General features: G+C 43.3%; 1 protein-coding gene across 7 annotated transcripts in view; it reads left to right on the forward strand.

Moving 5' to 3' along the window:
- Nucleotides 1-26,768, forward strand: part of PTCH1 (patched 1) — a 69,255-nt gene that overhangs the window by 20,875 nt on the left and 21,612 nt on the right. For 5 of the 7 annotated variants that reach the window (XM_061163680.1, XM_061163676.1, XM_061163674.1 and 2 more), the window contains 13 exons: nt 7,999-8,188; nt 10,975-11,044; nt 11,138-11,229; nt 12,930-13,128; nt 13,420-13,541; nt 14,358-14,505; nt 15,334-15,465; nt 15,891-16,046; nt 16,726-16,824; nt 17,321-17,446; nt 22,972-23,090; nt 23,713-24,115; nt 24,541-24,850. In XM_061163680.1, coding sequence (XP_061019663.1) covers nt 7,999-8,188; nt 10,975-11,044; nt 11,138-11,229; nt 12,930-13,128; nt 13,420-13,541; nt 14,358-14,505; nt 15,334-15,465; nt 15,891-16,046; nt 16,726-16,824; nt 17,321-17,446; nt 22,972-23,090; nt 23,713-24,115; nt 24,541-24,850 — 2,166 coding nt within the window. Of the gene's footprint in view, nt 1-7,998; nt 8,189-10,974; nt 11,045-11,137; nt 11,234-12,929; nt 13,129-13,419; nt 13,542-14,357; nt 14,506-15,333; nt 15,466-15,890; nt 16,047-16,725; nt 16,825-17,320; nt 17,447-22,971; nt 23,091-23,712; nt 24,116-24,540; nt 24,851-26,768 lie in introns of those variants that run through there. The other 2 variants (XM_061163675.1, XM_061163681.1) reach the window with 2 other exon arrangements.

The following is a 26,768-nucleotide window of genomic DNA, read 5'->3' on the forward strand; positions in this document are numbered from 1 at the left end:
ACAGAAATATAACAGATACGGCTTTGATGGAACAGCCTGGTTCTGTGCAAGAAGGACTGTTCTATAAAACACATGCACACACTCACACACACTTGCAGAAATCCCATTACTTTCTCTACAAATTGAGTTTACTTCATGCAGGGTCCACATGAGTGGAGGCGGCCAGAATGGGACGTTTGGGTAGGTGAATGGGCCAAATGATTTCAAGGGAGGGAAACTTCTCTGTCGGTGAAAATTTTTAAAAGGAGTTTAAGAGTTGTGCTCTTGGTTTTGTCCCCATCCTCTTGTTTCCCCTGGCTTGCCCCACCCCTGATTCCATCCACTCCTTGTGTCAATGGTGTTTTCCTTCAGATTAAATGGGGAAGCCTCCCCTCCTCCCTGGGAGAGCTAGTGCAAGCATCTCTAGAAGAATGGGAATTGACCACCATGGAGGTGTTTGTTCACCTTGAACATAGTAAGGTTCCAACACTCCCTCTTCCCCAACTGCTTGACTGGTTTTAGCAAAGGGCTGGAAGAGATGTTCCCTTGTGTCTCAGGGTAGCTATGCTCACCATTCCACCTACTGCCACTGGGAGACCCATGAAATTCTTCATGGATTAGAAAAGAATCGGGTAGGTTTCTTGTTTAAAAGAGGAGACAGTCTTCAATAGTTCATGTCCTTCGGAATGCACCACAAGGGAATTTATTGCTAAGAGGAGTTGAGGCAGTTTTGCCCTGGAAGCATTTTTTTCTGCCACCTCCCCCCAGCCCCACTTTTCAGCTGGTGGCTGTAGGGACTGGTGGTGGTGACAGAATATAGTTCACACCATGCTGACCTAGTGATGAAACTTCCTCACAGCACCAGGGGGTCCTTATGCATCGGGCCCCTAATCCAGCTAATCCTGATGGCAACACAATCGTGAAAGTGGCCCCCAGTGACGTGCGTCTCCCCACACAGATGCAAGAGGGAAGGGTCAGTGCAGAAGATGGAATTCCACAGGGGCCAGGGAGCCTGTGTGCGAAGGTGGGGACTCAGATCATCTCCCCCACCTCAAGCTGCTCAAGTAGGAGGCCAGTGAAAAGAAGCTCAGGCTGGATAATGGCAAGGAGACTGTTCAGAGCAGAGAGGTGATGTCAGCCTCACAGAAGCCCGGGAGAAGGGAACTGGGGTTAATGTTATGCAACAGCCTGAATGCTAGATAGAGAGCCTGCAGCTTTGCAAAGGCATTCAGTTTTGTTGTTGTTCAGTTGCTTTGTATTTTTATTTTTTAAAATGAAGACATTAGGAGGGCTTAAACTGAGAACTTAGAACTTGGTAACAACAGGCTGTCTTTGGTCCCTGGTTCTTCCTCCTGGTCCAGCATTGCCTCTGAGGAAACTTGCCACTCTGTGTCGGATCCTCCTGGGCTTGCTCAGCTCCTGCAGAAGGACAGGACTGGGGTTTACATCTGCCTGCAGTAGCATTTGAGCAGTCAGGGGAAATCACTATAGGCCCTGGGACAGTCCACAGCTGGGCAAGTATGCACTTAGAGATACAGCCAAGCTCCACTCTGCCACATTCTGCTGGAAGCCAGGGACATCTTGAGCTCTGCGGGCTTGACTTCACTCAGCCCCTCTTAGGTGGGGTTGACCGCAGTCCTCATTTGCTGCAGCAGCAAGTGACCAGTGAAGAATGGGCCTCCTGACAGACGCAGTGTCATCTTGGGAATTGGTGGCCCTGTAAGAAATACCGGGTGGGGGTGGGGCAGTGCAGGCAGCAGGTCCAATGTGGGCAGAGCGCTGGGCTGACCTGATCGTGTCCGACAGGGCGAGCGGGCGGCTTCAGGAAAGCCATTCAGAGGAAGCAGCCCGGGTGGGAACAGATGGCACCACAAACAGCTGGTGTGGGGGCTAGTAGTAGGCGCATGCTCAGAGCTGCTGCTACCACAGCACTTGGCCCTCCTCGTCCCCCCACGCAGTCCCCGGGGAGGCGTTGCAATGTGTCTGTCCGGCTCTTGTCTTGTTTTTGCTGTTTTCATGGCACCGGGCTCTCTTCATGAAGACAGATCCTCTTTGGGCTATATGACTGTAGCATTTTCCCATGGCAATACCCAAGGGCACAATCCCACCAGGAGGAAAAAAAAAAAAAAAACAGCCTAGAAGCTTAAGCAGCATTTGGCTAGTCATGAATAAAAGAGATGGGTGGAAGAGTGACTGAAACTCACAGCCCAGAAGTTTTCAGCCCATTGCCCAAATTACTGAATCTTCATTTTTTTCCAGTTTAGAAAATGAGCTGGTGCTAATAATTTTACAGTTACACTCTTTTTAGAGATTTGTACTTTTTCATTCTCACAATTACCCATCGCAAGATTGAAAAGAGGACCTGAAGCAACTAAAGGGGGGAAAAAAAATCTGTCTAGAGGCTGTTAGATAATTCATGGGATTAATCAAATGCAAATGCCCCACTTGCATATACACAGACCCCATTTTCCTAATTGGACTCTGAGTGGGTACTTTTCAGGCTGAAAGGGTCATTTGTTTTGACTGATTGACTTTTGAGGCTTTGGGGAGAATTAATATCTTATACAGATGACTGCCTGTTCCCAAGGCTCTGTATTGAGGCTGTTCATTCATTTATTCATCCGACATACTGAGTGTGAGCCGAGGTGAGTGGGCAGCGGACAGTTCCTCCCTGAAAGGACTTGGAATTTATTGGGAAAAACACTTTGGTTGGTCCTTCAGAACATCTTTATGTGAATTACAATACGCTTTTGGCAAAAGCTTTTTGCATGAATGCCACAGATGTTTATTAAGCTCTGTGCGAAAGGCCGTGCTGAGGAAGGATCCAGCAGAACATCATAGGGAACGTCTGGTGTCTGCCACGAACTGGAAGGGCACCACGTGGACCCGTGAGCAGAAGGGTCTCCCACCTATCTAATGGCCCTTCTTCACCTGGGAAAATTACACTTAGTTGAATTTGGGGAGGGAAGGATCAGCCTAACTTGATCAAGAACTTTCTTGCAGGAGTGATCCTTTAGACCCCACTTCTTCGAAAGAACTGGCTTAAGCCTCTGATTTCTGAAAAATGAAATGGTAGACTTTGTAGGTCAGGAGGCTTAGAGCAGCTTGTTCTCTGTACCCTCATCACTCTGCTCCTCTAAGACAGCCCCTCTGGGACCACGGGAAAATGGGGCCTGTTCACTGCTGCCCTTGGAGTCCTATGGAAAAAAAAACTATCTCCTTGGTGGTGGTAAAATATCTGAGAGGTAACATTGCTGTCCTTTAAATAAAGATAGCAATTATTCGTCCTGTGTAATTCTAAAAGCTCTGTTGGTGGTCTGGTATGTGGAACTGGGCACTCCTGAATTCATATCCTCGCCTGGTGCGCAGAAGCCCCGAGGGTTGCAGGGCAGTCGGTTAAAGGTTGACTCCACCTCTGCAGTCAGCTGGGAACCTTGGGCAAGTCACCCAAACTCTGTAGCTGTGTTTCCTGCTCTGTAAAGGATGGGTGACAATACATGCCCTTCAGTAGACAAACTAATGAGTGGAGGCCTGCTCAGCTCCTGGTTAAGGGTTTGGGAAACTTCACCTAATTGTCAGTCTTTACACCATCCTATGAGGTTAGTAGTGTCATTTTCACCCCACATTACAGAGAAGGTTACTGAGACTCAACTATATCCCAAACTTCAGCTCCTCGAGTGGCAAAGCTGGGACTCAGAATCCAGGTCTTCTGATTTCTGTTCCTATCATCTGTCCATCTGCCCCGCTCCAGCTTGATGGGGACGTAGCACTAAGCAGAGAAGAAATGGCAGCCTGCTCCAGCATTCTTGCCTGAGAAATCCCATGGACAGAGGAGCCTGGCAGGCTACAGTCCATGGGGTCGCAAAGAGTCAGACATGACTGAGCAACTAAGCATAGCACAGCAGTAAGCAGAATGTTTAAAGATAAGTAAATAATGAGTGTTGGAGGGCTTTGCAAATGGAAAGCACCACAGGCATATAAATTTTATTTTGTGTCCCAGGATCCTCAATATCAGTTTTCCTGAGTCTTGTTCAAAAAGTTCGATTGTTATTTTGTTGCTTTGTCTGTTGAGTTTAGGAGAAGGAAAAATTATGAGAGGACTTCAGACTATGGTAGAGGTGCATAATATTATTGCATTGAGTTTATTTTTAATTCAGGTGCCTGTCAAGTAGCTTTCATATTTTTCTCAAAAAGCCGCATGGGAGTCTTAATTTTATGTGTTCTTTGTAGAAGGATTAAGAAATAGAGATAAAGCCCCCCAAAGGGAAGCAGGTAAACACTCATAAACCACCACATGGTAATAACCACATTCACATGATTGTATCCCCACATCTGTATCACAAATGATGGATCTTATGGGTCATTCTGCTCAGTAGTCAAAAATGACTATGCAGTATTGCACAAATATGAGATTTTTTTTAAGTAATAATGAAGGACTTTGACCTTGACAATGATAAAGAGAAGGGAGCAAAACCTTTCCCCCATACCACACCCGTAATTTCAGTCACCTGAAACGGCTTCCTGAGACCACAGCTTCACACTTGTGCATGCTGACAAAGATAGTAAGACAAGGAACATCTCGGGAACCATCACTGAGCTGTGATTTTAGGATAGGCATTTGCTAGAGGAGCAAAAGTCAGTAAGTCCATAAAACTACCCTGTCCAAAGGGGTTTCTGTTTCTGGTAGCTTGTTCCAGAGCGCCTTGGCTGGATACTGATGTAAGCCCATGTGAGTGCTGTGCAGTTTATGACACCGGTTCACCCGAGAAGGAGCTCAAGTCTGCCAGTGCAGCCAAGCGAGTGATTAGGTCATGGTCTCACCAAGCTCCAGCCATTCCAGCCTTCTTTCTCTCCCTGCGGCAAGGCAAACCTGAGGACTTTGCAGTTGCTGGTTCTTCTGGCCAGAATGCTGTTCCCCCAGCTCTTCCACGTCAACATCAGCATTTCTTCCTTCTAGGTCTTCCCTGGCAACTCCATCTAAATTGGCCTTTCACCTGCTCTCCACCACCCAGTAACTCACATGGGCATCACCATCTTGATTTCCTCCTTGGTACTTGTTAACGCCAGGAAGCTACCACATTGGTTTGCTTGGGTACTGCCTGTCTGCTTCACTGGCCAGCGAGCTTCTTGGAATTGTCTTAGCCACCACACGCCCCAGTGTGTAGCACATAGCACTGAACCCCTCAAGTGTTTACTGGCTGAATGATTTATGGTACAACTATCAAAGCAAGTGGGTATCAACTAAACTTTTTAAAAAGTTACTGAATAGTTTTTCAAAAACCTTCATATTTGTTTGTGTAAGATGAAGTATTAAGTAAAATATGGTCACATAATATGGAAAAATAACTTAACAGTACTCAAAAGTAGGACATAGCATAGCCAGTTGAGGAAATTTTAGAATTCAGAGCCCTTCACCTCTAGTTGCTAAATCTGCCTGTGATAATAGTCTTGGTTGAAACTGGTTGTCACATTAGCAAAATAGTCATATTTATCACTAGACCAAAGAGGTGGACGAGCAAAAAGGTTTTTAAGTCTACAAATATGACAAATATACCCCTTTATTAAGATGTAGGTGTTAAATATACATCTTAAAAATTCTGAAAAGATGATGTTACAGAATTCCTATCTTGTAGGATATGGCATCATTTCTGAAACCCACTGTGATAAATTAATTGATTCATTAAAAGCTTGGTCTAGAAGAGTTTTAAGTTTTTATCAGCATGAATCTTGCATTTGCTTTTTATTTTTGTGTGCACTCCCCCTCAGGTCATCGCCTTATTGGTTATAGTTACAGGCAGCTTATTGGCCCGGGCTGGGGGTGGGGGGCATGGAATGTCTGTGGTCCTGCTTTGATGTTGTTTGTTTTTTACCTCATGGTTTTAACTCACCTGACATTTTAAGCTTCAGTAAAGGTAAAGCAAGTACTACAAGTTTGTAAACAGAATGAGAAATCAGGTACTATGCCAGTGTTTAAGGAGGCAGGTGGAAATATAAATGATTGGTATGTGTGGGGCATTGATGTCTTATATCCAGAGAAAAGGAAGGGACTGAGCTTGCTTTTTTTCCGAAAAGGCTGTTTGGAGCTCCGTGGTGTGCAACTCTGTGGCTTTTCAGAAGTGACCTCTGGACTAGTAATTGGCTTTTTTTTTTTTTTTTTTTTTGGCCTCAAACAGCTTTTCTATCTCTGGAGAACGTGAATTGAGTGTAATTCAGTTCACTAGCTAATTGGTTGAAATAATGCATAGTGATTCCTGCCAGAAGGAGCCAGACCCTGCCTGCAGGCAGCTTTAGTGGAGCATCCTGAGAAGGCCTGGGGCGTTATGTAAATTCTTCCTCTATTGCAAGTTGTTTCCTAGGTTTTCCTACTGTCTTTAACTTTGCATTGATTGCTAGGGCCTCAATAATTCCCTGGGCATTTATCAAAGTCTTCTGCAGCATCTATTTAGATGTTTAGTTTTTATAGCCAACTGATCATTTCTCTGTCTCTTCCCCTCCCTCTCTCTCCCCCTCTCTTCTCCCAACCACCCCTTCCCACTTAACCTCCCCTCCCCCTTCCTCTTCTCTCTCGGACACACACAGTATGTTCAGCCTCTCCTCACAGAGTTCTGCAGTGGCCTTGGCCATCTGCGTGAACCTGCACAGATGACCCTGCCAGTCTGCAAATCTGGACTAGTTTTCCTAATGAGGGCATTATTTGCTTTTTATCCTGCTCTCTTGTTTATAAAATATGCCAAGAGAACTAAACAACCCGCTGCTCCCAGTACTTATTTACTTGCTCAAACCAAATGTTTATGTCCTTGAATACTAAACTTGAAGAAAAGGAATTTCTCCTCGTGGGAAAGCTGAGGTGATCCCTGAGGGTTCTTTCTGAAAGATAGCTGAAGGCCTGCTTTTCAGTAAACATTCAGCTTACAGTGCCTGTAGGAACTGGAGTGTGTGGGTGCTCCAGGATTCCCTTATGTTTGCTGCCCCTGTGGGCCTTCCGTCAAAACCCTTACTTACCCATGTTGAATCAAAGCAGCCTCTTCAGAGCTTCTTCTCACAGCACCCATCCATGCCCATGGCCCATCTGCGCACACAGCCCCGTCGGGAAGTGAAACTCCCTTCCTGCCATATGTTGCAGCATCCTGAGCTTGGCATGTTCTAAAGCCCCAATTGAAGTATAACCGAGGACCTGAGGAAGAAGACAAGTAGTTCTTAGTAACAGCATGACTTGTGCTTTGTTGTGCTGGCTTTTCTCATGCCTAGCCGTGGCTGCCTGCTGGAGATTCTGGGGTTGGGGGTTCAGACTTACTAGGGAAGCTTCCAGAACACAGGCAGCCCATCCCCAGGTGACTCAGAACCTGACAATGCTTTCTGGATGCTGAACACGTGAGTCTGAGAGAGCAGGTTCCAGGGCCTCCCAGGACAGCCACGGCGGATCCATGTGGTTCCTCTCAAGTGGGATTTCCCCTTGTGCATCTGACATGAATCACATTATTTATTTTCTCCTGGCAAGTTTTGTGCTAAATACACATTTGCCACCTTTCCTTATTTCTTTTTCCAACAAGGAGAAACATTTCCTTGTTACCTTTGCCAGATTATTTAGGAGAAGAGTGTAAATTGAAGCCATTTATCTTGAAATGCACTGCAGGGCCACATTGTTTATACAAGTGAAAGAAATTGTAACAGGGGTATTTGGTCTAGTCTGCAAGGAGAAGGTGTCTCAAGTTTTCCTTCCCCTCCCCCTTATACATATGGTGCATTAGTTAGAAGGTGCACAGAGCACGCATGCATTAGGTTTGCGTATGTGACAGGCAGGACCATTGTTAATAGGTTTAGTGAGTATTTTTTATATGTTTGTTATTCGTAGAGTTAACATTGCCAATCATAATAAAGTGAGTGTTACTCCTCTAACATCAGCCATACATTTTCATGATCAGAGCTCATTTATTACGTACCCTGCTCCTTTTAGTTAGATAACGGAATGGGAATTTGGGGATTTTGCTGTTCTAATTGAAACCTCTACGTGTTTACCAGTTGGTGGACGAGTAAGTCGTGAATTAAATTATACTCGCCAGAAGATTGGAGAAGAGGCTATGTTTAATCCTCAACTCATGATTCAGACTCCCAAGGAAGAAGGTGCTAACGTCCTGACCACAGAAGCGCTCCGACAGCACCTGGACTCTGCACTCCAGGCCAGCCGGGTCCATGTATATATGTATAACAGGTAAGGTGGTGGGGAGAGCGTGCTGGCTTTAGACTCCTTTGTTTTAGTCAATAAAAGTTGCTCTGGAAATACACCTGGAGTGTTAGTTAGTTCAGGTAGTTTTCCAGTGCAACGATTTTTAAAGTCTTGATTCGTCTCTAGAGTTTAGTAACATATGAATTACATTACTTTACAATGTATTTTCAGTAAGTATCTTGGCACTCTACCCAAATAAGTATGGTCCTTCAAACAGCCATTTGGGTGGCTGCCTACCCATTCCAAAGATGTTTCACTATTTTAGACATTTCTGGACCAGTTACATTTTCGTCAATTCACAAAGAATAAGAAAGAAGTTACTTCTCATTACTTTGTATATAGTACAGATGCTAACAGTTGGTGTGTGTTACCAAAAGCAACAACAAAAAAATAGTTTGAACTACTGTGATGAATTCCTGGGGACAGGTAGGCAGAATAAGGTGGATTAACACACCTTTGCAAAATACTACCCTTCAACTTCGTAGCTGATTTAGCAATGCTGTGGATGTAGTAGAAGCATAGGAAGAGTTCTGGAATGAAACCACTAGTCTTCTTACCTATCTAAACAGAGTGTAGGGATTACATCCTATCCATTCTTGTCCCCCAACACTTAGATCAGAGTGTACGGACCACATGTTATCCATTCTCGTACCTCAGCACTTAGATCAGAGCAGGCACTTGGAGTTGCTTGACTGACTGACTGCTTGGATTGCTGAATTTAAACCGAATCTTCTCCTAGAACTAAAAATACCACTGGGTTGGCATTTACCTAACTTTATCCTCCCCCCACCCCACCCCCATCATCAAACACCTCTAAAGTGAGTGCTTGGCAAGTACTGTATTTCATAGAAGAGAAGAGGAGGCAGCAGGGTAGATATATTCATTGTCCAGAGAGAATGAAGGGTAGAAAGTAAAACCAAAATCTGTACTTGTCCCTCCTCCTACTGTAACCTCCAACCTGAGATCCCATCTTCACTCTTCCCAGCACAGCCCTCTCAGTCTGTAAGCAGTGCTGTCGGGGAAGCGATCACCCAGTGCAGTTTTGCAGAATGTGCAAGTGGAGGCCCATAAAGAACCTGGAAATGGGTGTCCCAGGGCTGCTGTAAGCATGCCCAATGCATTCCTAACAAAATGGGACCCTGCCTTAGGGCTTGTCCCTTACACTCTTAAGGAGAAGGTGGGAGCATCTGTACAATGAAATTACCATCTTACACAACAGTGGAACCAGAGAACTTTTATGCGTTGACCTGAACTTTAAAGAATACCTCATTCAACCCATTTCATTTTTTTTAGGTGAAAAAACTAGAATTTGATTAATTAAAGCATTTGTCTGAGTTCAAATAGTTATCAAATAGTAGTGCCGGGCTTCAGACCCTTTCTTCTGACTCTAAGCCCAGTGGATCTTCTGAAACATTAGCCATGCCCTTCTCAAGCAAGTGTAAGTAAGAGTTAGTTGATAAGTGATGTTGAGAACCTACTAGTGCTCGATTTTATGTGTTGTGCTATATGGAATTAAAATGTAAGTATATGTATAGATGGATGAGTGGTGGGTGGATGGATGGTTGGGTGAGTTGGGCCCTCTCAGGAGCTGACAGCCTGTATTTAGGCAGAGGATAGACAATGCAGAGAAGCAGATACGATGCAAACTCAGGCAGTCCCGCCTACAGGTGCTCATGCCAACAAGGAGAGCACTGTTCTGGGGTTCAAGAGAAAGGGGTCACTTTCAATGGGACTGATCAAAGAAAGCTTAGCAGAAAGGTGGCATTTCAGCGGGCCACTGAGATACGTGGCACTGGAATATATGGGAAGTTTCCATAAGGAAGAGGGCAGAGTCCAGAATGTCCTTTTGGGTAACTGATACAAGAGAGAAAAAGGAGCCCAGTGAAACAGAGCAGTCTGGACAGAGTTTTGTATCTGTTTTTCTTTACTTGGAGTTCTCATCCCTACCCTATCCTAGTTTTCTCTTCTTTCAAATTGGACTTCTTTCCCTAATACACTTGGGTAGAAGGTCTGGGTTTGTTTAGCACTCTTTTAGGGATAACAAAACTCTATAATAATAGGCAGATGATAGTTAATAGAGGTAATTGTTGATCAGGGTATTTAATATAATTTCTATAGGACAAGAATAGACGAATGTAAAGTGGGAAACCAGTCTACCTGGAAATATTGTTTACATTTATGGTTAAGAGCAGAAACATTCATTTTGAACACTGTTAATAAGGACATTACCTACCAGTAAGAAAGTAATATTTTCTCCACTTCAGTATATGTTAGTACATTATCAGTTCAGTTCAGTCGCTCAGTTGTGTCCGACTCTCTGCGACCCCATGGACTGCAGCACGACAGGCTTCCCTGTCCATCATCTACTCCCGGAGCTTGCTCAGCTAGTCGGTGAACCTCACTAATTTAGTCCCCACCTATTTTGAATTTCTGATAATTCAACTCTGAATTATCTGCCCGAAAGTTGTTTGATGTATGTGGAAAAGCAGGTTAATGGTGTAAACAAGATTATTGGGAGAACACTTAAGAAAACAAGACTTTTCAAGTACTTTGGTAGCATTCATTTACATAAACACCCCACATGTTAATTACAGTTGTGTATTATCTATTCATTAAAGTAAGCTTGTTGAATCTGTTTGGCAAAGCTCTGCTCATTTTGACAAATACTGAAAAGTGATCAAAATTGGAATTCTTTCTGTATGTTCTGTAGTTCTGATTTTGCACAGATTTCCTTTATTACAAGAAATATTTGTCTCTTTTTTATTTTATAGGCAGTGGAAATTGGAACATTTGTGTTATAAATCTGGAGAACTTATCACAGAAACAGGTTACATGGATCAGGTATATATTTTCTTTTTGTTTGCAAAAAATTCTCAAATAGCCCAGTAGTATACATTAGCATAATGCATGGCCTGTTCTTTTCAACTTTGACAGATAATAGAGTATCTTTACCCTTGTTTAATTATTACACCTTTGGACTGCTTCTGGGAAGGGGCGAAGTTACAGTCTGGGACAGCATACCTACTGTAAGTGTGTGATCTTATTTTCTGATCTTTGTGATTTCTAAACTCTAGAATCTTTCTGATGTTACTTTATCATTGTTTATTCTATTTTAGTTTTGAATAAAAAATAAAAACATTGAAATTCCATGTGCATATTTTAAGTGAATAGCTGGGGGAGAGGGCAGAATGTTTTTCCTCTTTTCAAAAAAAGTTCTGTAGGCATCATTAAATTTCATTCACTTTTACCAGCCTATTTATATGCAAATAAAATGCAAATTATTTCAGAGTGTGATTTTTAACTCTTTAAAATGTTTGCAGTTTTGCAGACCTAGCATTTACGTAGGTTTAGCTTATTTTTTAAGGAGAGAATTTATTAGTGGGTACATGCTAAGGTTAAGATCTTCCTGTTAAGTGAAATGCTAACCTTTCTTTGGATCACATTAATGACATTTAAGAGAGAAACCTACTATCTTTGAAGGCCATGGTAAGGGAGGCTTCACAGTTTAGCAGTTGAATATTATGTATAGGACATCATTTAAGGAATAATTGTTAATTAATGTAGACATTTTCAGTTAATTATGCAAGAGTTAGTGCTTGGGTTATTGTTTCTCTTCTAGCTTGCACATATCTGCAAAAGCAATTTGCAGTGGCCATACCCTGACCTTCAGTGTACAGTTTTAGATGGGAAATAAGGGGTTTTATGTTTTCTGGTTGGGAGATTCTGAATAATGACTTCAGCCTGGTTGAGCAGCTACAGTGTGGTTTGAACCACATAACAGGCAGCCAAAAGCCTTTCTGGTCTGTCAACAGCACAAATTCAAAAGTGAGTGTGGAGGGAAGTGTCCTTCATGGCGGTGATGGCAGAGGCAGCAGGGGTCTTGTGGGGTTGACTGCTGGGCTGTCAGAGAGCACTCATAAGTATGGGATTATTAAAGGTAATGGAGATCAAATATTTTTATTGATGACATTTACACAAAGCATTTATTAGGCTGGCAAGTGCTAATTTGACTTTGTGATTTCCTCCCCACCTTCCCTATCCCCTTAATTTTGGGTCTCAGTCTTCTGCTTAGGAGCACCCATTTGGCTAATTTTGTTTTTAGGTATTAAATACCCTGTATAAGCAAGTAAAGATTCTTTAATGTCTTTATTAATTTATAAGTTTTCTGTTTGCCATGTCCGTTCATGAGTTATTTTCCTGATATAGGCTTGCATATAGGCATACTGGAAAGGAAGATTCCCTGGTAGCTTAGCTGGTAAAGCATCCACCTGCAATGCAGGAGACCCGGCTCAATTCCTGGGTTGGGAAGATCCCCTGGAGAAGGGAGAGGCTACCTACTCCAGTATTCTTGGGCTTCCCTGGTGCCTCCGACCATAAAGAATCTGCCTGCAGTGCGAGATACCTGGGTTCCATCCCTGGCTTGGGAAGATCCCCTGGAGGAGGGCATGGCAACCCACTCCAGGATTCTTGCCTGGAGAATCCCCAAAGACAAAGGAGCCTGGAGGGCTGCAGTCCACAGCGTCACAAAGAGTTGGACACGACTGAGTGACTCAGCACAGCAGCATACTGACAAGGAGCATTTCATTTTTGTTCCAGGGTCCCAGAGTTATAGCTGTATCCCCCAAAGCATCGTACAATCCAGATGCAACCTGGATTCAGTCTGGTTATTTTACTCAGGGCTTAGAAACCTCTTTTTCATTGTCTCACCTCCTAATTTCTTTCACAGAGGTAAGCCTCCTTTGCAGTGGACAAACTTTGACCCTTTGGAATTCCTAGAAGAGTTAAAGAAAATAAACTATCAAGTGGACAGCTGGGAGGAAATGCTGAATAAGGCTGAAGTTGGTCATGGTTACATGGACCGGCCCTGCCTCAATCCAGCTGATCCAGACTGTCCCGCCACAGCCCCCAACAAAAATGCAACCAAAGTAAGTACAGCCATTGCATTCTCTTCAAGAGAAGAAGGGAGAAAAACTTGATATTTGCCCCCATTTTTAGTTCTCTTTGTTTTTAAGATTTTGCTCTCAACTTTTTTGGTCTGTGGAATTAAGTTTGTTTAAAGAGCTAAAATTTTGCTGTAAGATTTGCCATACGCCTCTCATTAGCCTTGTTATTAATGTTCTCACTGAAACAAACAAGCCCTTAATGCACTGGATTTTAACAAGGCATGTGACCTGCCTACTAATTCCTGTAATTATGTGGCTGTCTTTTTATTTTAGCCTCTTGATATGGCCCTTGTTTTGAATGGTGGGTGTCATGGATTATCCAGAAAGTATATGCACTGGCAGGAGGAACTAATTGTGGGTGGCACAGTCAAGAACAGCACCGGGAAGCTTGTCAGGTAATCCAGGACGTGGAAAATCCAAGCCCTCTCTTCTCTGTCCTCTCCTCAGAAACCACGTCTCTTCTGATATCTGCAAGTGTGTTTGTGTTAATACTTAACTGTTATCCTAGTTAGCTGTCTGGTGTAATAGAATATTAGAAAATATTAGTGACCAGACCAGCTCAAAAATCACCTTCTGGGGAACTTTGCAAAAACAGGTCTATTATGTTCATCAAGACCATAGTGAGTGATTGTAGAGTTTTAGAAGATCTACCTACTGCGTAGAAAATTGGGGCAAATATAAAGTAGGCAAGAGGGATTGGTCATACCATGTGGAGTTAAGTGATACGAGCTGAACTCTGTCACAGACTGTTAAAAGGAAAGACCAACAACTGACGGCTAAATGAGAATTATCCTCTGTGCACTTGTGGACTCCGCTCCGTCAAGTGTCAGGCACTCTGTCTGAGATTTCTCCCTCGAGAGAGCCGTCGTCTGGGATTTCTGCACAAGCAAGCATGCAACGCTGAGCCCAGCATATCTGGTCAAGCTATCTACTCCCCTACCCTTCCTGTTTCGTTGGATAGAAACTGAGAAAGGAAATTGCCTATTAATTTAATTTGGGGGTATATCTGTAAAAGGTTTGTAAGGTTACACCTTTAATATGGTACATCGATCTATTAAATAAAATAACCATCCAGGTCCCATTTTAATGGAAACATGTGCTCACGTAGGACAGAATGGCTGCGGTGAGTCAAGGGTGCTGGGTGGGGATTTTGCACAGTGAGAGCTGCTCCCCGGGGATGCTCATGTTGTGGCTTTTCCACCCCATCACAGTGCCCATGCTCTGCAGACCATGTTTCAGTTAATGACTCCCAAGCAAATGTATGAACACTTCAAGGGTTATGAGTATGTCTCGCACATCAACTGGAACGAGGACAAGGCAGCAGCCATCCTGGAGGCCTGGCAGAGGACGTACGTGGAGGTAAACAGCTGGTGTTCTGATGCCCTTTGAATCTCAGTATAGACCCCTTAGTTACTAAGTACTTCATTTTCATGTTTTTAAAGCATTGTTTGCATTCACATTTATTTTCATAGTAGGTTGTAATTCTGGGAATCTGGTGGGATGGGAGCTTTTTCCTTTTCTTTCTACTGAAAATCTTCCTGAGTGATGCTAATTCTAACTCCAATGCCCTGAAACATTGTGAGGAACCAGTTGTGAACCCCAGAGCTGAGGCATAACAGAGTTTAAAAAAACACTTGGTTAGCAAGAAAAGGTGTCTGGAAAACATTAGCAAGGCATAGAATCTGTTCACAGCTGCAGTCCCCTTGGTTAGGTCATGTGACAGGAGCTGGCCTTTGTTTCCCAAGCAGTGACCTCCGCTGAGCTGCATGTGACCTTTTAAAAGTGGCCAGCAAATGAAAGCGGGGAGGAGGAGTGCCCATAAGAATGAGTTGTTTTGGATTAGGGGGGAACTGATGGACCCGCAGATCAGTTGTAGAGTTACGGAGAGGAGAATAGCAGTCTTAGACGCAGAGTAAATAGAGCTCTCAGAGTGAACTTCAGTTACACAGGCTCACCAGCTTACGGCAGCTCCACATTCTCACTTGATCAGCAATAGCCTTCACTGTCCTGCGCCCAGGTGGTTTCATGTTAATCCAAGTGCAAATACCAATCATGTCGAACTGTTTTTAAGGCATCCAGAAGTAGTGGGGGTTAGGCAAAGGGGACATGCCACTAGAAGTCTGTGCTCTTGAAGCTCACCGCAGCTCGAGTCCCATCTGGGAATTTATCCTTGCGTTGTGACCACAGGTGGTTCATCAGAGTGTTGCTCAGAACTCCACTCAGAAGGTCCTTTCCTTTACCACGACGACTCTGGATGACATCCTCAAGTCCTTCTCTGATGTCAGCGTCATCCGAGTGGCCAGTGGCTATTTGCTGATGGTAATAGTCAATTCACTTCTTCCGGGAGAGGAGGGGGTTGGTTTTGTTTTTCAGTTTTTACCTTTTCATGACTGCCCCTGCTTCTTAACTGCTCTTAACACACACGTGCATCCAAGACAGTGAGAGCTCGGCTTCATAACGGTTTAAAAAGTGGTCATGTAAAGCATTTATTACCGTTTGCAGTTTGCCCATCTTTGACTTGTATCATTTCGTGTGATGTCTGTAATGTAAATTTTTGTTGTTGTTGGGATTTAATAAGTTCTACCTTTTGATTTGGGGTGACGGGTGGGGGAAAACATTAGAATCTTTACACATTCTAATGTTTGGCTTTTGTTTTGTGTCTCCCCCTCCCTCCCCCCTCCTCCAATTCCCCTTCATTCCTTCACCTCCCTCCCCAACCCCTGCCCCAACTGTTCTGCTTGCAGCTTGCCTATGCCTGTTTAACCATGCTGCGCTGGGACTGCTCCAAGTCCCAGGGTGCCGTGGGGCTGGCTGGCGTCCTGTTGGTTGCACTGTCAGTGGCTGCAGGATTGGGCCTGTGCTCATTGATCGGGATTTCCTTTAATGCTGCAACAACTCAGGTACTAAAGGAGCCATCCGTCCGCTGTTCGTTGACAAACTCCCCTCCTCTCCAGGCTCGGCCTCGTTGGCCTCCTGCGTGTCCGTGTCACCTAAAGGGTCTTCCCGTCTTTTTCCGCTTGGATGCCCCATTCCTCAGAGTGCTGTCTCTAAATGGACCACTTGACAGTGGGCAGGTCTGAATGGGCTTGTTGATTAGTCAGGGATGCCTCACTTATCAGTGAAATTTGTATCGTGTATTCGAGCAGTGGGTCTTAACCTTGAATGTTCATTAGCATCACCTGGAGGGCTTGTGCAACCTGACTGCTGGGCCCCATCGCCAGAGTCTCTAATGCAGCCCATCTAGGGTAGGGGCGGCTAGCCAGCTCCTATCACTGCTGGTCTAGGGCTCACGCGCTGAGAACCACTGCTTTAAATGAGTTAGATTCCTTTTCATTTATTAACTTAAAAAATTATTGTACATGAAACTTAGAAATAGTAATGTACAAGATCTGCTGTGAGCTACAACTTCTACATATGAGGATTTAACTACCAGATAAAAGTACATTTTTCACATGAGTGCATGGAAGCTGTCCTTTGGGTAACTACTAGGGGTGCTGGTGGCAATGTTTTAAATAACTTTAGGATTCCCAGGATTGGACCGCATTTGTCTAATGTCACTGTGCTGTGTCTCCACTACAGGTTTTGCCATTTCTTGCTCTTGGCGTTGGTGTGGATGATGTCTTTCTTCTGGCGCATGCATTTAGTGAAACAGGACAGAATAAAAGAATTCCCTTTGAGGTAATAGAAAAACAAAAGAAGAAAGCTTTGAGGAAAGCAGAAGTCCCTCTGTGTTCCTTGAGTGTTTGTCCTTTCCCTTTTCTCAATCTGGCCCAGTAACTATTTCAGTCGCAAGTCAGAAGATACATTGCTGACTGTAAATAAGTAAGTTAGAAGAATCTTAGGACACTTGTTCCAAAGTGCACATTTGTTTCTGTGAGTTTCTTGGTCACCTCATTCTCATTTCTCCTTGCCCCTTTTTTAATCATATTAAAATTTTACTTAAATCGTTATCTTGCAGCGTTGTGCTTTGGGTCGAAATGACCATGAGCAACACGCCTACAGATAGGTTTTCAGTGTTGGTGTTAGAGAGAAAGGCAGAGATGTCTCCTCACATAAGCATTGTAAAATACTGGTTCTCTTGTTTTGCCACTGACTTGAATTGTTCATTGTTCAGACAACATGTGGTCTGAGGCCCCACCTCGCAGCTCCCAGCACTGTGGTTTCTCTTTCTCAGGACAGGACCGGGGAGTGCCTCAAGCGCACGGGAGCCAGCGTGGCCCTCACCTCCATCAGCAACGTCACAGCCTTCTTCATGGCCGCTTTGATCCCAATTCCCGCTCTGCGGGCATTCTCCCTGCAGGTGCGTCTCCAGGGACCGGGGCTACGAGCACTGTGCTCACAGTGAGCCTCCTAGGTCTCCTTTTCTCCACTGATGTGCTTACGGTCCTACCACCATGAAGTAAAGAAGCAGGCCAGCGTTCGGGGCTCTCTCTTCTGGGGTGGATGCTTCTTTAAGCAACGCTGGCACTCCCTTTGAGGCAAAGTTCTAGGGTTCTTTCTTTCCTTTCAAGCCCTATAGTTCCAAAGCCCTGAGGCCTGGGCATCCTCATAACCTATTGCCTTAGGGAGTTGCCCTTTTCTTTAGAGTTAAACTAAAATGGTACAGGGCCACTCTGTGGGATGCCTAGAAGCCGCTGCTTCAGATGTGCAGGAGTCCTTGGATTGGTCCCTGGAGCAACCAGTTCTTAATCACCCCTGCTTCTAAATTCTGTGCTCGACTGCCCTCCCCTGCTGGCCACCCTCTCTTGATTTCCCTGAATGAAAGTGGAGAAAGCATTAGTCACTAAGTCGTGTCTGACTCTTTGTGACCCCATGGACTGTAGCCCGCCAGGCTCCTCTGTCCATGGGATTCTCCAGGCAAGAATACTGGAGTGAGTAGCCATGCTCTCCTCCAGGGGATCTTCCTGACCCAGGGATTGAACCCGGGTCCCCTGCATTGCGGGCAGATTCTTTACCTTCTGAGCCACCAGGAAAGCCCTGAGTTCCCTAAAGCAGCCCCCAACACAAAGCCAGTGCACAAAGCAGACTCGCTGACATGGGATGAGGTTGCAGGGTAGCCCAGGCTAGACGAGAACATAAAAGTAAGCCTGAGGTACTTCACCGGGTGAGGACATGTTGGCCAGTCTCTGCCTGGCGGAGTTCCCTGGTCTCTGGTTTGCCACTTTTCCTTCCTTGGTTCACCCTCCAGTCTCTCCTGGTCCCTCTTCTCTTTCCTTTTGGTTTCCTACCCCATTCTCAAGCTGCCCCCCAAAACTCAGAATTCCTCTCCCTTTCTTATGCGAGTTTGTCCCACTTGGTTCTGCTCCTTCCAAACCAGGCCCTTTCACACCTAGAGGCCTCTGACATGTTTTGCCAGGGAGCCAGCTGAGTTGTAAGAATGAAGAGTTCCCTCAACTGGGGATGCAGCTATGGTATGGGCATTGCTCTTCAGCTGCTCGAAACTCATGGGATATCCTAAAATTGGTCAACACAGCAGATAAAGAAGGCTACTTGACCAGTCTGTGACATGGTCTTCCTCAAGGATATTATTGAGGTTTTGTGAGTTAAATTCAAATTTTAAAGCTTCAACTGTTGTCCAAGAAAGATTAAAGAAGCAGTGACTTTCCTTTCTCTCTGTCTCTTACAATGCAATAGTAACTCATGAGACGGCCAGGTTTTTAAAGGAAATATTTTGTTGCCACTTTTTAAACTCTTGTTATGTCCGTCCAGCTTTATTCATGCTGTTTTGCTCCTTTTAATCACCAAAAGGTTCTAAGGATTGTGACCAGGAGAAGAAATTGACAAATCATAGATTAGGTTGCTATTTATATTTTTATTAACACACTCAGCTCTTTTTTAGCCTTCAGATACGAATCTTGTTTCACTAACCTATATAGGCCTAAGCAACTAGTGATCTTACTAGATGTGGACACTACACTTGTTTAATACTTGGTATAAAATTTTGTACCCGTCATTATAACCACCAGAACCCCCAAAAGAGAAATAACTTAAAAAGGTTCTTTTCATTTTTATTATAAATATATAAAAAATAGAAGTAGTGAGTGAATAAATGAACAAAGTTAAATCTGAAAGTGGGACCAGAGTTCAAGGAAAATAAAAATATATCTAACTGCTCAGTAATACGAAAGGTAAATAACAGATGCCCACTAACTATTAATTTTTTTTGGTACAGCTGAAGTTGTAGGATGCCTTTTGCAAAGGCATGCATGTGTGCAACACCCGTTGACAGCCTGCTCTTGTCCTGTATACAGTGGATTCTGGCACTGAGAGATTGTTCTAGAGTCTTTGAACAGTGGGCCCCTCCCTCTTGCCTCTGTCCCTCTCTGCCTGCCTTTTCCCTCTGTTCTGGCTGCCTCACACTCCTTCTTTTCTTCTTGTCCCTCTCTCTCATTTCTCCTGTTCTCTCAGTACAAACTGATGATTCATCAAGGCATACTCTCCTTTAATGATATCCTATGGTGTGGTGGTCTGAAAAACTACATGAGTTTTCCTTACGCCTTTTAGAAAATCCAGTTCGCTAAGTTCTCCTAAGGTAAGCACCTTACTGAGATGAATTGAATGCTTGGTTTTGCACTTCTATTCCAGGGTACTGGAGTATCTAGAAAATTGCATCTACAGCTTCTAGGAATCCTCATTTATTACAAAAAGGCCTCCTGTGATACTGGTTCATTCTGTTTTTTTTTTTTTTTTTTTAAAAAAGGATGGAAAATGTAAGGAAAAAAAGCATGCCATGATTTTTGCAGTAGCCATCAGAAATTTTATGCTTGGTTCCCTTTAAAACGTGCTGACATTTGAAATTGACCATTATATAATTTCTCTTTCCTTTAGTTACCATGTTAAGTTGAAACTTTGGTTATTCATTTGCACTTGTATTTTCAGGATGCTATAGTTTAAGCATCTAAAGGGATATATCCAAAACATTTCTGTCCAGTAATAAACCTACATTAGAATTTTTCCCTGTCAAGCTTTTTCAATTTTGTAACCTTGTCAAAATAAATAGATTTTTTTCCCCAAAGAAACCTCCTTGTCAGTCTTCACCATCTGTCCAAATGCCACCTCTATACCAGAAAGCAGTGGCACTGTCTATAATTCTTTGAGAACCAATGCCATGCACCAGGGTTTTGCTGGTAACTGAATGGTATTTTTTCTTCAATGAAAACTCCTGAAACAGGATGTCTTATTGTTCCAGATGGTAAGAGGGTTTAGATGAGAGCCCCTCTAGGCAGGCCAGTTCCTCTCTGCTCTGCAAGTGTCTCAGTGGGGCCACCATAGATGCTTTGCAGGGGAATGGGACATTTCGTTTAAGCACAGCAATTAGAATTGATTGATGGTATAAAATCATCACCATCAGCTTTTCACATTTACCTAAAATTTCTTAAACTGCTCTATGCTCTAGTGGTGACAGTTCTCTTATTGAAAAATTCTTGCTGTTTGTTTTTACCATTTCAGTGCTCTTTAGAGGATATTGGAGTTCTACTACTTTCTCGTCAGAAAATACCCTACTTGTGTATTTAATAAGCTGTTGGACAATAAGTTGAGATGGGAGGCTACCTTGGGTTTCTTCTTTCATTGTTCCATTTCCACCACAAAGAGACTAAGCAAGATGCCCATCAAATTTCTTGGATGGATGAGGCTGGTATCAGATGTATCTCCCAGCCACTGCAGAAGCATCACTGTTGTTCTGGCCACATCATCTGGGCCACCTGTATACATGTTCGTGTATATGAACTTTTTCACAGTCTCTGCTCCCATCCCCAGGAACTTTTATTCAAAATGAGAAGCCCAGAGATTCTTATTGTATTGTACTCCTGAATTCTAAGCATGACTGTAATAAAAAGAGAAGCTCAAAGGATCCAACCCCCAAGGCTGAGGTTTCCTGGAAAACCCTTGAGAATCAGACCCATTCTCCCCTCTGTTCTGATTGGTCAGGAATCCTACCTTCCCCCCGCCCCCCCCCCCCCCCCCCCCCGCCCCCCGTCACCATGTCTGTCCCCTGAGACAGACACATCAAGCCTGAGTCTGATGGGAACCTCAGTAGGTGACCTTCCTCTGCACCACTGGCTTATTAGGTAACAGGGATGACAGCAGCACTAATGTCTGCCTCCTGGTTGCAGCAGGAATCAAATGGATCCAGTGTAACTTAGCTCCCGGACTTCCCATCACTCCTGCCCCTTTCTCTTACTCGAACAGAATTTTAAACTTAGCAGTGCTTCATAGCTCCTAAACTCAGACACCACCTATTGAATTTCCTCCGCACATCCTTCCTGGCTTCCCCAAAATCCTTTTTTGTCTTCTCCATCTCCCAAGAAACCTTTTTTGACGACCCTCCCCACCCCCATGTGTACCCCCAACTGCATGTTCCCTCTGACCTCTGAGCCACTCTGGAACTCTGGCCTGCTTTTATTACTACATTTATCAGCCTAAACTGTAATTTGTTTCTGGCTGTGTCTTTTCCTTGAGAACAGAATTTTTGTCTTATTTATCTTTGTGTTTTCCGTATCTAATATGGATCCCTGACTTTTTAAATTATTTGCCTCTTAGATTAATCCTCTAGTCAAAATAGTGAGTTGCTTGTAACACATTAGACAGGTCTTTAAAATACCTTATCACAGTGGCCGGTTAACATGTTTCATAATTTTTGAGTTGATGAGCAGTTTTCAAGGCAGGTTAAAAAGAGAGGGATCGAGTCATTTTTAAGAGACTCTTGGTTATTTTTTGGTTTTGTAGACTGGACAGAGTTATTAATCATTGAAAAGCATCTCTCCAAAACTTGGGCTTGCATTTCACCTCAAGCATAAATTCAAAAATTACTGTCCAAAGACATTTGCAGAGTTCTCTGATATTGTTTCATACCACTTATAATCAAGTTTTCTTTTCTCACCCTGGGACATTTACCCAGTTTGAGATGGGTTTTACAACTAAGCAGTTCTTTGAAAAACCTCGTAAGAGGTTTTATTTTCCAAGCAAATTTCTGATGATTTCTCGGTTGCTTAGCATTCCACTCGCATTTTTTCATCGTGCTGCTTCTTTCCATGCCTTTCTGAATGGGAGAGCCTTTCAACTGTCTTCTGTTGACTTTCCCCTATTAACAGCCCAATTGTATAATTTTTACTAGGTCAGCAGGAGACTTGCCAAAGCACTACAGAATCTAGCCCCATGTTTATTCTAGGTTATGGAGTGACTTTTGAATCTGTAGTTATTTATTCTGCATACTAGAATCACACACAGGAATTTCTGCTTAACTCTCCTTGACCTTTTACTGTGCTCACACACACCCCCAGGCTACTCCAGAGGCTATTTGGAATGTGCCTATTAAACACCTCAGGGGATGTGTTTGAAATTTTATTTCATGTTTTAAAGGTGACATTTTGATATACTCGATCCACTTTATGTATAAAATTTCTCAGTGTAAAACCAGGGCTGCGTGAACTCTTAGGAACATTCTAAGAGGAAAATGTTTCTTTTTGTCTTAAAGTAAAATATCAAGTATATTCTTTGTTCTGCCTTTGTCAGTTTGGTTTGGTTAGGTTGCTCCAAAATGTTAGTTTAGTTTAGGTCCTGTGTTTGTACCCCATGGACTCATGGAATTATTAGAGATGGAAAGGATCAGAATGATGAGTCCCTCCTGTTATATAGTCAGATGGTCTGTTAGTGATGGACGAGAAGCAAAGTGATAAGAAATTCCAGCATCTATTTTGGGTTTAAATACCTTAGTAGGAAAGTGAAAGAAGGATGTTGTTTAAAGCATCTGTATTTTTTCAAAGCTGTCCTCTGACTGGGAGGAGATGTGTTAGTGACCTCTTCATTTTTTTTTTTTCCTCCCAGGCGGCTGTAGTAGTGGTGTTCAATTTTGCTATGGTTCTGCTGATTTTTCCTGCAATTCTCAGCATGGATTTGTATCGACGTGAGGACAGGAGATTGGATATTTTCTGCTGTTTTACAAGGTACATTTTCTGTCTGCTGTGGCCCTTATTTGTTGGGAACATAATGGTAATGTTTAGAGAACTTTTTAAGTCTGTGCACTTGGAAGGAAGTGTAGTTAACAGTGTGCTGGACACGGGAGATGATGGACAGAGGATGCTTCCTCAGGGGGATGTCAGGGTCAAGGGGGCTCTCCCCTCCCTTGAGCATCCTCATAGCCCCGAGGTGGTGATACACGGTCATTGTTTATCACACACCAATGTTGCTGATCGTTGGGAGTGTGTTGTATCTCTATGAGTTAGGGCAGAACAATGGTTTAAAACCACCATCTGGAAAAAATATCACCCTTTGGGTGGTTTGCATTTTGAGTCTTTTTTTTAAAGGAATTCTGCATTAAAGAGGTTCATCAGCATGTAACTTGATTTTTGTCAGCCAGATTCAGGATCAACCATCCATCTGGCCTCCTTTGACTTACTTATGTCTCTGTCCAGATAGATAAACCAGACGATGTTTGTGGAGTTCAATGATAACATTTTGTTCCTAAATCAGAACTATGTAGAGTGGGCAGTATCAGTCATTGGCAAAAATGAAGGCATTGTTTCCTTGTTTCAATATCCCAATGCAATATAATTCCCCCTCTTTCAGCCCCTGTGTCAGCAGAGTGATTCAGGTTGAACCCCAGGCCTACACAGAGACTCACGATAGCACCCGCTACAGCCCCCCACCCCCCTACAGCAGCCACAGCTTCGCCCATGAGACCCAGATCACCATGCAGTCCACGGTGCAGCTTCGCACAGAGTACGACCCCCACACGCACGTGTACTACACCACTGCCGAGCCACGCTCCGAGATCTGCGTGCAGCCCGTCACCACGGCTCAGGACACACTCAGCTGCCAGAGCCCTGAGAGCACCAGCTCCACGCGGGACCTGCTCTCCCAGTTCTCGGACTCCAGCCTGCACTGCCTTGAGCCCCCCTGCAGCAGGTGGACACTCTCATCCTTTGCTGAGAAGCACTATGCTCCTTTCCTCTTAAAACCAAAAGCCAAGGTAATTACCAAAACAGAAGACTCTGTTCTTCAAAAAAATAACAAAGCAGGCGCCTTTGAAATTCATTGGATTGCTTCTTCAGATGTGATATATTTCAGGCCTCCTAACGAGTCAGCCCATTTAGAGCTGGAGGCCATTTTAATGAGCTCATCTTCTACAGGCATGAATCTCTATGTGGCAAATGTTTCTTTCGAATTTACATCGACTCCTTGCATTTTTAACATTTTATTCTTTGTGAGCTTGTTTTAAAATGCAGTTACCATGATTTTCTGTTTTTTTTTTTGCTCTGGAAAAACAACCCCTACGTGCTGTTTCCAGGCAGTATTACGGGAAGAGTGAGGTATAAACCAGACAGCTCATCTTTGTCAAGAGAGAGTCGGTTATGTTCCTCTGGGTCTGATCTCGGGCCCCTTATTCTGTTGCAGGTCGTGGTGATCTTCCTTTTCCTGGGCCTGCTGGGGGTCAGCCTTTATGGGACCACCCGAGTGCGTGATGGGCTGGATCTTACAGACATTGTGCCTCGGGAAACTAGAGAATATGACTTTATTGCTGCACAGTTCAAATACTTTTCTTTCTACAACATGTATATAGTCACTCAGAAAGCAGATTACCCGAATATCCAGCACTTACTTTATGACCTTCATAAGAGTTTCAGTAATGTGAAGTATGTCATGCTGGAAGAAAATAAACAGCTTCCCAAAATGTGGCTGCACTACTTCAGAGACTGGCTCCAAGGTAAGATGCTGCTGGAGGGCACTCATCCTTTGTGAACATTCACCATTTGGTCTTTAGTGTGTCCGATTTCCACAGGTTCTCTTTGTTCACTTTACTCAAGTGTTAGATTATAATGTAACACTGACATGTTTCATTGAGTTCTATGGATTGCTTGACATTCTTATATAGACTCTGGGGCAGCTCCCAAATCTGGTTTTTACCTGTAAAACAATGCAGACAATTCAAATAGCCAATTCAGAAACTTCTGTAAGAATTTATGAGTACACAGTAGGAAATGGGAAAGTAGGTTATAAAATATGGAGCTGGATGCTTCTAGTACTTTTTTTTTGGAATGGTGGTTAGTTTGGTGACCAAGTGAAATTCAAGTGTTGATGGAATTTCTAGGCTGACTCGCTGCCAGATCATAGCTTACTACACAAGTAGTTTGCATCATCGGAGAATAAAATTTAAAATTCCATATTTTGACTATCTCTTGACTTGGCATATGAAATAAATTTAAATACTCAATTGCATCTGATAGTATATCATAAATAATCAATTCTGCTTTAAAATGTCTTTCTTAGCTTCTTACCTTGTCCTTAGAAACATTTCTAGGAAATAGTAGTAAACTGGAGAGAAAGAAAAAAGGGCCTAAATTTGCTCCTAACTGTTGATTGAATATGAATGTATTCAGTAATTCTAAGAACATCTGTTCATTTATTATGTGTTGACACATGCAAAGTGAAGTGGAGAATCAAGATAATTATACACACAATTCAAGCAAAAATAGTCTTACTGAAATACCCAAATAATTATGGCCCCAACATTTTTTGGCTTAAGTTATCCAAATGATTGTCTTAATTTCCCACTTAATTAGGCTTGTTTAAACACAGATTTAAATGCCTTTTTTGGTCTTAAGTCAATACACTTGTATGTAAAGATTAAGCAGCCAGTTTCCCTCTGAGTTTGCATGAAATGGTGAACAGTGTGAATTCGACTGAAAATTGTTCAATACAGATTCTAGCTTTGACTCATATTCCCAGAGTTTTGTTCTTGCGTGTATATCAGATTTGACCTCTTTCTGAGGAAGGCAAAGAGAACTACATGACATTAACATTATTTTTTAACATGCTCATGAGATTAATTTAAGTTTTTTCCAGGTCTTATTTTTTACAGTAGTATGGGAAGCAGTGGTTTTTTTCAGATAATGAATCAAGAGGACCCAGAAAGTTGAGAGATTCCCTGCTTTTCATTTTCCCCCCTTTGGCCAAAGACATGCAAATAACTTGCCACAAATAACAAAGAGATCTGCAGAGCACTGCCAGTGTCTGAGAGAAGAAGGGTTATTGTGGAAGTGATTCCAGTGTCTTTGGCCATTCCTTTGGATGCTCAGTATGGCATGTTAGGCGGAGCTTGGGAAGGGGGCAGCAGGGCATTGTCTCCAGGCAGTGCAGAAAGCTAACCTTTTTATAGCGTATTATAAATTATCCTCATGTTTTCATCCTTTTAAAGACCTAAAACATTTGGACTTGAGAATCTTTTTAAAAGGTGTGCTTGAATCCTGTTTTCATTGCTAAGTGAACAACACCCATCTAGACCAAGTAAGACCCATTCATGGCCCCTGATCTGGGTCCCAGCCAGACCAGATCTCTGCCCCTGACTCTGCCAAGGTCCAGCAGAGCTCTGTACACAGAAGGCCAGATACTGGGACCACCAGCTGCCTAGATGCTTTTCGGGCCTTTTGTATGGTTGATTTGGTCTTTGAACATTTATTTCCTCCAAGGAAGTGGTTGTCCTTGAATCAGCTTTCCTTCAGAACATTTTGGGTAGTTATAAGTGATGGGACCCTCATTAGAAAACCATGTCATCCCATTCGTCTTTAGCAACATTCCAGTAGTCTTTTTAAGGGAGGAGGGGTTTACTCATAAAAATATAGAAT

This window comes from Dama dama, chromosome 16, assembly GCF_033118175.1.
Source record: "Dama dama isolate Ldn47 chromosome 16, ASM3311817v1, whole genome shotgun sequence".
In the NCBI taxonomy this organism is placed as follows: Eukaryota; Metazoa; Chordata; class Mammalia; order Artiodactyla; family Cervidae; genus Dama; species Dama dama.